Below are 9,808 nucleotides of genomic sequence, written 5' to 3'. Positions count from 1 at the left end.
AAATATTGGATCCAAGTGGGGTCAGATTCGAAATTGGTAAAATCCATTTTTTTTAAAATTAGTTAGATCCGAATCTCTTTCAACTAATCTAATTTGACTTCCAAGTCCAAATCCAAATGAATCGGTTTTTGATAACATTTTGACCCCACCCGAATCTGACCCGATTATGTAGGCATCCAGCGGCAGTGCGAAGCGTGGACGTAATCAACTGATCCGTTGGGGGAAGGAAAACGGGCGACGTGGTTGGACGATTGCTCACAAAAGCAAACTTGATTTTGATCTCTCGCGCGCTCTCTCTCTCTCTCTCTATCTCTCTCACTCTCTCTGTGTCTCTAATGGCGTCGAGTTGCAGTGTTCCTCTCCCTCAGTTGTCGACTGCCCGCTCTCTCTCCCGCCGGCGCGGCACTTCCGTCTTCTGGGGGCGCTCCATTCGACAAGTTGATTCCAATGTATCTGCCCTATTCAAGTCCCTCATCTCCAATTCGGGATGCGCAGGTACGCCCACTAACTCTTGTTTCTTAAAATCTGGCGGTGGCACCACCTATAGGGGACCTTTCTTTGTTTGCTTTTGTCGTAACTGACTGTCGATGAAGCAAGAGAAAATGGCAGATGGCCGTGCCTCGTCTCCCGGCCGACCTAACTTAATATTGTGCCATGCTCTGTTGTATACGTTGTTCAATGCCCAATTGCTGAATCATGACACTAGTGCTAAGAGCCTCATTGTTTGGTTTGCGAGTTTACCTGTGCAGATGCGTAGGACGAGATTAACATATGTTTGCCAGATGCCATGTGAACGGCTAGAAAGTGTTTTAAGTGCATAAGAAGAGTCGATAAGATTTGACATGCCGTGTAACTAAAATTTGTTTTGCCTTTATGTGGTTCATGAATTTTATGATTGTGAAAGGTCAATGATCTATTCTTGCTCAGTTCCATTGTAAACTTTCAATTGCTTTTATCTCCTATGTGTAATTTATATATGCATGACCTAAATGATCTAATTCACTCTTCATACGGATTCCATATGAATTGTAACTCAAGAGCCAGAGGGCGTTTGATGTGCTGATCTCCTCTGCTTCTATATCAATGCTCTGATTTGGAAGTACGCTGATTTCTTGTATATGCTGACCTGAAGCATTGTGGCTTGTTTGATTGATGATTGCATATCTTGTATGTCTGGAACTTTTTATGGTCGTCCTTTGTACATTTATAGACTAGCAGTCGTTAAATTGACTATCCCAGATTTTCTTTTGGTTAGGTAGGCCTGTTAGACCTGCCTCTATAACATGTAATGCTCAGACAACTGCACCAAGTGCCATGGCATCTGGGACTCCTGTAAGAGCAACAAGCCTACTTGTTGTTGGGGCCACTGGAACTTTGGGACGTCAGGTTGTTAGGAGGGCACTAGACGAGGGCTATGATGTCAGATGTCTTGTAAGACCTCGGCCAACTCCTGCTGACTTCCTTCGAGATTGGGGTGCAACGATAGTGAATGTAAGATTTTCCTTGCCAAACCCTTCGTTCTCTGAGGACTGCTAGTTTTGCAAATCAGTTCTCTCGTGTTGTTGACAGCAGCTTGGTGTTGATTTTTATTCCTGCTTTTATCTGATGAGAGAAGCATTTTCTTGACATTGAATTCCTTCATATGAAGCAGAGGTATTTTAGAATTAAAGTTCAGACCTGCTTTGCAACATGACATTCTAATACAACTTTAGTCTACTGTAGATTCCCCCCACCCTCCCATCCCCACGCAATCATATGACAGAGAAAGTTAAGCTCCAAGCACCTTGAGGTTGATAGAAACTGGGAAGTTTCTAAGCAGCTGCAATCCTCTCAGAATAAATTGGTGGTTGGGGCTCACCCTTGTCACCCAAAAAAAACAAAGGTTGAGTTTATGGATGCAACGTTTAAAGTTGCAGTTATTCTTGTTTTTGTCCTACTCCTGCAATATTATGTTCAATGGCCAGCTGCAGCACCAACAGAACTTCAGCACAGTTTCATAAGTTTGTCTGATCTATCTGATGCATAATGTTCATAAAAACCATAAGTGCATGGATCCTACAAAATTGCTGTAATTAGCACTTACAGAGACTCATATTCTGGTGATAGTAAAGCTTGACTAGATATGTGATATGATATTCCAGCTGATGCTGTTATGTTTCTGGTGCCATATTATTGGGAAGGGTGACAATGACGTTTATATCCATTATAAATATGTCAATCAATGGCATCACTATTTCATTTGTGGTTTATATATATATGCATGTGTGTGTGTGTGTAGAATGTGTACATTCAGTTGCACAAGAATTGCTGGCTGGGGAATGTAATGAATGTAAAATAGAATATCATCACAAATGGCAGGACAAGAGAAAAGTCAGTTATGTTCCTTTCTTTCTCTCTTTTTTTTTTCTCCCTAATGGGTCAACTGTTTTATTTTCTTATATCATAAAGGAAGATTATGCATGTAAGCTCTTCCTTACTTTGATGCCACAGGTAATAGTTTCCTTAGGACAAGATGTTTTCATGTGAATTTTATTTGTTAAGCTTTCTTTTTCTATCTACTTACTTAGTTGCATGGGGACCAACACGCAGGGTGACTTAAGCAAGCCAGATACCATACCAGCTACACTAGTAGGTGTCCACACTATAATAGATTGTGCCACGGGCAGACCTGAAGAACCAATTCAAACTGTACGTATGTTTCATAATGTTTGGCTCAGCTTTAGTTATTTGCTCAGGTAGGAATATACATTGCCATAAAAGCTTAAAATTTTTATGTTGTTTGTGAATGCCTGTGGGTTTTGTGTTCACTGTTCATGTGAACTTGTTGCCGGTAGAGTACCTTTAGAGTGGTTAGTTAAAAGTTTCGGCTCTCCATGGTTTTATTGTGACAAGCAACATGTATTGGTCTTTGCTGTATCTTGAAAGTAAGCTTCATTCTAGATATCTGAGTTGAAACAGTCTATTTGCTTGTCCATTGCTGAGGCATATTGGAGACAATGTATGATATTAAGAGCCTCAGATTTCAATCTTGCAGGGGGATTTTGTGTAATGTGTCTTTTGTCTAGTGTGGTTCTGAGTCTTCTGACATTTATGGTTGCTTACCTGATCAATTCAACTTTGACATAGCCTGAACAAGAATTTATGCAGTTTTTCTGTTGAATCTTTTGCCGAAGACTTGCAATCCCGAATTCAAGACAGTGAAGGAACCGTACTTTACTAATGAAGACAATCTATAGAGTTATCATACATTTGATTATTTTCATTTTTTTATTTAAAAAAAGGCACCTAATGTTTGAGTAAATAACAAATCACCACTCAACTTTCACTCAACTTTAAAAGTTAATAAATAGGTGCTCAACTTTGAAGATAAATTCTCAAAAAGCTACCTACTGACAAAAAACATTAATTTTTGACATATAATGACAAAATACCCCCAGTAAAGAACAGCTCTTCCCTTGGCTGATGAAATATACGTTGTCTTAATTATACGTATAATGTGTGTGTGTGTAATTATATATATGTACATAAGCATGTATGTCCATGTCTATATGCTTTTTGTTGTGATAATGTATAATTCAGTCACTGTTTTCATAGGCAAAAGATTTTTTTTTTTCTTTTTTGAATTTCATGAGATAGAAAATTAACTATTGTGAGTTCTCTTTGTTGCACTTAGGTGGACTGGGAAGGAAAAGTTTCTCTTATCCAGTGTGCAAAGGCTATGGGAATTCAAAAGTATGTTTTCTTTTCAATTCACAATTGTGACATGCACCCAGAAGTTCCTTTAATGGAGATCAAGCGATGCACAGAGAGATATCTTCAAGACTCGGGTCTAAATCATATTACAATCCGATTATGTGGATTCATGCAGGTAGTTGTTATGTTAAAGATGCCTTGGAAAATCTTGTTTTACCTCTTCAGTTATACAAAGTTCATGGCTTGTGACTTTTGATATAATCAATATTTGAAAATTATGCCTCCCAAGATAAACCTTCAAAATGTCATGGAAAAACACTACACCATGTTGCATATGAAAATGCTATAACTTGGAAATTTGAGCTGTGTTGCAAAAAAATTTAAAAACATTTACTAAGGCTTGTCAACGTAGTTATTGCGCTATTTCCATTTCTGACACGTATCTATTTTGCATCACATTGTTAGTTCTTCCATTGTTGGTAATGATGATTTCATCAAGAATTTGTATTTCAAAGTGGTAAGCCCTACAAAGCATTATGAACTGAGCTGTTCTACAATGACTGAGTTCACACATTATATATCATCTTTCATCAATCTGCATCACATCCTGCTCATTTTTGGTTTTTATCCATCTCGTGCAATACCTCTTTCAATGTCATCGTTTATAAAAAATTTTGGTGAAATTTGGGTTGGCTGCAATATGCTTCTGTATCAGCAAAGTAGGGACATGCCTTGAGTTGTTAGGAGAAGCATTCAATTATCCATCCTGTTCAAGATCATATTGTTTACTACTTCTAACCAATTCCATGTTCTACAGGGTTTAATTGGACAGTATGCAGTACCAATATTAGAACAGAAATCTGTTTGGGGAACTGATGCACCCACAAGAATTGCTTACATGGATACACAGGTCCATTGTTTTTTTAAGATCGTGGCATCAGCATGTGTGCATTTTTCTACCTTCGGTATTTTTCTGATTAGAATACTTGTGTTGATTTGTATATCTGAAAAGGGAATTCTGTTCTTTCAGGATATAGCTCGACTAACCTTTATAGCTTTGCGAAATCCAAAACTTGATGGGAAGGTTTTGACGTTTGCTGGTCCACGTGCATGGACAACCCAGGAGGTGTACATACTTATATTCCATTTTGCTGCACAAGAACTGTTGAGATATTCAATCCATCCATGGTTATAGTGCATTGAATGGTTCTGTCCTGATGGATCCATAGTTGATATATTCTTTCATTCTTCAATTTATCCTGCTTATCTAATTTAGTTCTGTAACCATGAAATGATAATCCACTACTGAACTTGTCTAGTCACCACATGTTCTTGAGGAAATTTCTATTTGGGTGTGTACAAAATTGGTTCTCCATACTATTTTGGCTTGGAGGTGTTACAAAGTTATGAATATGGTATACAATTTATGATTATTGGAATTTGCAATTTGAGTAGAGATCCTTTATTCTTGTGCCGCCTGAGTGCCTGCAACTTGCAAGTTATTTGGGTTCCATTACTGCAAAGCATCCATGGCTTTAAGTATCAAGTGCCACTTTGTAGCATGCATATTTACTGAATGTATATTGGGGGATCCCCACCTTTTCATATGCCAAGGCACACTGGAGTACTGTACTTAGTTTGAAGTATAATAGTATATGCTTGAAAATTGTTTATACTGCAAAGCATTAATCTGTAGGTGGTAACTATTATATTTGATTTGATAATAATATAATATGTACTTGTGAGTTATTTATGTTGCGGAAGTAAATGACTTGTAGGTGGTAACTCTATGTGAGAGACTTGCTGGACAAGATGCCAATGTGACAACTGTTCCTGTTTCCATTCTGAAGCTTACTCGACAAATCACTCGGTTTTTCCAGTGGACAAATGATGTTGCTGACAGACTTGCATTCTCTGAGGTGATGTTCAACACGTAGTTCTTCTTACCTTATGAGACACAAAGCAGTAAAGAAAAATCTTCGATCTTCTTGTGTGGCATTGATTCATGTCTGGCTTGTTGGCATCTTCACCTACCAATCTTGTTAGTCACACGTATGCACAGACACATAACCGTAGGTTTGGACACATCTTGACACAAAGAAACATGTCTATAGGTGTGGCTGCAAGTCTGCATAAGAGTATTGCATGTTTTCCCCTCGAATTCATTGTTGGCTGCATTGTGGATCAGACCGTGGCGATCCTAGCATTGTCCATATGGTGCTTCTAAGATGTGACATATTGGTCTTGTCACTACCCTGATTCCTGCTGGAAGCTTACAGGAGTAAATCTTGTGTCATGTTTCTCATGTAATATTTAAAGAGATGGTGGCATCTTTTTCAGTGTAAAAAACTGTTTTAGGAAGGTTTTAGCTCCCACTAGCAGTCGCCAGGAACATGCACCATGGAATGTGGGAGTTGGGGGCCAATGTTGCTGGAGACGGTCAAATTCTCTGTTAAGTACCGTGAATATGAACTGAAAATCATGTTGGTGCGATGACAATACCGAGAAGCAATCTTCTCATGAAAAATTTTAGCATGACTATGGCATCTCAAATTTATTGTTCATCATGTTTTCACCTTTCAGGTTCTTTCAAGTAACACAGTTTTCACTGCTCAAATGAACGAGACATATAGTCTGCTTGGCGTGGATGCAAAGGACATCATCACTCTAGAGAGATATCTGCAGGAGTACTTCACTAACATATTGAAAAAATTAAAAGATCTCAAAGCACAATCAAAGCAAACAGACATTTACTTTTGAGAGGGATACACGAGATATATGTAGAGTTCATGGAGTTGCTGAGTACCATTGTAACCATGTAACTAGTCAGAGTAAGAAAATGAGCTTCCGTTTCCTCGCGTAGTTTTCTTGTACTAACGCTTGAATATTACAGCAGCAACCTGTCTTAATCGTGAAGGGTTCTGTGTTCGTTACTAGTAGATTGGCTTGTGCATCTCAAGTTGAACCGACGGCATGGGTTGAACAAAGAAGTCCTTTTGCCGTAAGGCAATGAGTGGCGTTCTGCTATATAATGAAGAGTGGTTGCTCAAATGTTGGGATCATCCTGATGCTGTGATGCATGACTTGGTCGACGGCAGCACTTGCTGGTCATGAAAAAATGGGTGATTTTCTTCTCCATGACTCCCGTTCCTACATTCAAAGACACACATCACAGAGAAAAGCACATACGCACTACAAGTTCTAGTGGCCTGGATCTGGTTGGAGAATTTTGCTAATTTCTAGTGTACTAGAACTGACTTCGATCTGATCTCTAATGCGTTTTGCTTTTACGAATCTGCTCCCTTTGCAATGCTATACACACGCATAGATGCAAAGGCTCTGCAATTTCTGTCGAGCTTCCTGCCTATGGTTCAAAACTAACCTTTCCACAAGAAGGATATTGTCCGGGAAATTTGTCAAAATAGAGAGAGTTGTCCAGAAAAGAAGGCACCTAGACAACTGTTTCCTGAACCTTGAGAAGCCTGGAGAAAAAGAAAAAAATTGTGATAAAAAGTCTTCTTCGATTTCTTCTGAGAAAAAAGTCCCAGAGTAGAGGTCTGAACACGTTCGACATGTGGCGTTTGAATGGATGTTGCTTGGACGTCGGCTTAGATTTCAGAAACGCGAAATTGGGTGAGCAGGATGATTGATCCTACCTCCGTCACCATGAACCTCTTCACACATAATTTTACTTGTCTATCTGTAATTTTATACTGAATTTAAATTTGATTAGTATGATTTGGGATTTTAGAAAATTGGATGCCGAAGAAATCGGGCTGGGGGGTCACCCTACTTTATTAAAAACAAGAAGAAAGTGGAACTTGTTCAGATTGGATGTAGCTGTTACCTGATTCCACTAATTGAATACTGCCTATTCGGACCAGGAGTCTCATTCGATTTTGGATCGACACTAAATAAAACTTAATTGGAACTTTGATATGCGTTCAGATTCGCATAACCGATCACTTGGGAATTGTAAGCTCAATTACTAATTAGATTCAGATCCAACAAATCAAACTGCAACAGGAATCACAGATATCAGAAAATGTCTCACCTGTTAGCGTACTCAAACCATCTCAACCACTCGGTAATGATCTTCAACCGCATAGCGACAAAAGCTTGTGGGCAATAAGGGACCAACACGAGTGTTTGGTGATGCTGATCCTTGTTTCCATTAAGAAATGACAGAAAAAGTTGTTTTTTCTTCTCTCACTTTTTCATCAAGAGCCTTTTAGTCACACCCATTCTTGGTAGTGTCATATCAAAATCTTATTTTACCACCCAAATCATTTTTCACAAACTAAATTGATGCTGAAACTAGGTTTCTGGACATGGCTTTAGAGCTATACAAACGGGCAAAATTTTAGGTAAACCTCTTTATCAAGATATGCCAATAAACATTCATGGCGACTTCCAAGCTAGGTGAAGCTTGCCATAGTCACAAGATTCTCAGTTTGGTGAAAACGTTTCAATATTTTGGAAATTTTAATCCGAATGGGCATATCAATTCCTCTAGGCATTACGTTCATGTGCCAAAGGTAGAGTAGATCAGTAGAAGCATTGTGGTAGTTGATGCACATTGGGATAATTAATCTTGTAGTTGAACATTAAAGACTTCGCTTGTGATTCCCGGATTTTATTGTCCAATAATAATTCATAACATAAATATATTATCTCCCAATACATGAAACGAACAATATTGTAAGAAAAAAAATGTAAAAAGATCAAGTTGAAGAGCCTCAACCAATCTCCAGACTCTGCGATTCTGTCGATCGAATCTTCTGCCGGCTGGGGCTAACACTCAATTAAATAATTTTACGGCTGACGGGCAGATTCGCGAGCAAACAAGGAGAAAATGCCCGATCAAATTGTTTGGTCGAAAAGCTGAAAGCTGCTCGTCGTTTTTACCTACTACAAAATGTGAGGCGGCTTTCACATTGCAGCAAAAGACGCGGACACGCGGCCCATGGGATGACGACGCTTCAAGAGTTGCTTTCTGCAGGTACGCCGTCCATTTTTCAGCACCGAACTCGTCTCCATCTTCCAAGACGTTCAACCAAACGTGTTGAACAAATAAGGAATCCAACAGATCGCTTCTCTTTTCTTTCCTCCCTCAGTTACCGCCCTGCAAACATTGATATTCAATTCCCTAAAAAAATAAGCAACCAATAAGTCAGAAGTCCAAAAACAATGAGAAGTCATCTAAAGCTTCGATAATTAATCCCCTCATTATTGCTTCTTTTAATATAAAATATATTGGTTACATCCTCTCTATATATATATATATATGTGCAGTAAAACTGGGAAGCTCTACTTGATCTTGGTATTGCTTTTACAGATCTTGATCCGAAACTAGGATCTAAACCCTTGCTAGCTGTTCGCACCAATACTGCATGATTCTAACTTGAACAGATTATTTTCTTTCGATCCAAATGCAGGCTCAGATTTGTGGGACAAAAGATGCGGCCCAAATCTGATCCATTTGCAAATCCTATAGCTCCATACATTTTGGGATAAAAAAATTAAAAAATTTACCTAATCTTAGCTGGACATGCATGTCTCATCTTTTGATCTCAACTTAAATACGGAGAAAAAATTGGCAGAACTATATATATATATATATGTGTTTCTTAAAATAATAAAAAACACTCTTTGTGGGCGCGGTCAGCTGAATACACCTAATCAGACTTCACATAAATTATTTTTATGGATGCAAAGTTTTATTAACACTATTGTAGTCAATGAGACGTAATGTATCTGAAATTTAAGACATGAATGAAATTGGCTGAGTTGGTACCCATAGTCGTGATAACCACAGGCATACAACATGCAACGGTTGCATAAACCCCTTTACTATTATTACTATTTTTCTTTAAGCAACAAGAAAAGAAAATAACAGTCAAAGTACCCACTTCACGCATCGAACTCTTGACGGTTTGACGAATTTGCTCAGGCCAGGCGCGCCCAAATCGACCTAGCCAAGGCCCCGGCCTACCCATCTTGGCTCGGACCCACCGCCGTGGTTGAACCCCCCCCCCCTTGTTCAAACTTCAAACCTGACGGCGGGAGTAGGGGCAATCCAGTCTTCTGGATAAATGAGAATCCGCCCGACGGC

The 9,808-nt window shown here is 38.9% G+C and overlaps 1 protein-coding gene across 1 annotated transcript; it reads left to right on the top strand.

Annotated features, from left to right (window-relative positions):
- Positions 1-220: 220 nt before the first annotated feature.
- Positions 221-6,632, top strand: LOC116261178 (protein HIGH CHLOROPHYLL FLUORESCENCE PHENOTYPE 244, chloroplastic). Its single transcript, XM_031639809.2, has 8 exons — positions 221-495; positions 1,256-1,491; positions 2,590-2,688; positions 3,674-3,868; positions 4,511-4,603; positions 4,724-4,819; positions 5,472-5,612; positions 6,277-6,632. The coding sequence occupies exons 1-8, from the start codon at positions 336-338 to the stop codon at positions 6,451-6,453; spliced, it is 1,197 nt and encodes a 398-aa protein (XP_031495669.1). The 5' UTR covers positions 221-335; the 3' UTR covers positions 6,454-6,632.
- Positions 6,633-9,808: the final 3,176 nt, after the last annotated feature.

Source organism: Nymphaea colorata, chromosome 9, assembly GCF_008831285.2.
Source record: "Nymphaea colorata isolate Beijing-Zhang1983 chromosome 9, ASM883128v2, whole genome shotgun sequence".
Classification (NCBI taxonomy): Eukaryota; Viridiplantae; Streptophyta; class Magnoliopsida; order Nymphaeales; family Nymphaeaceae; genus Nymphaea; species Nymphaea colorata.
Note: the sequence above shows the minus strand (reverse complement) of the source record. Positions and strands in the feature narration are given on the sequence as shown.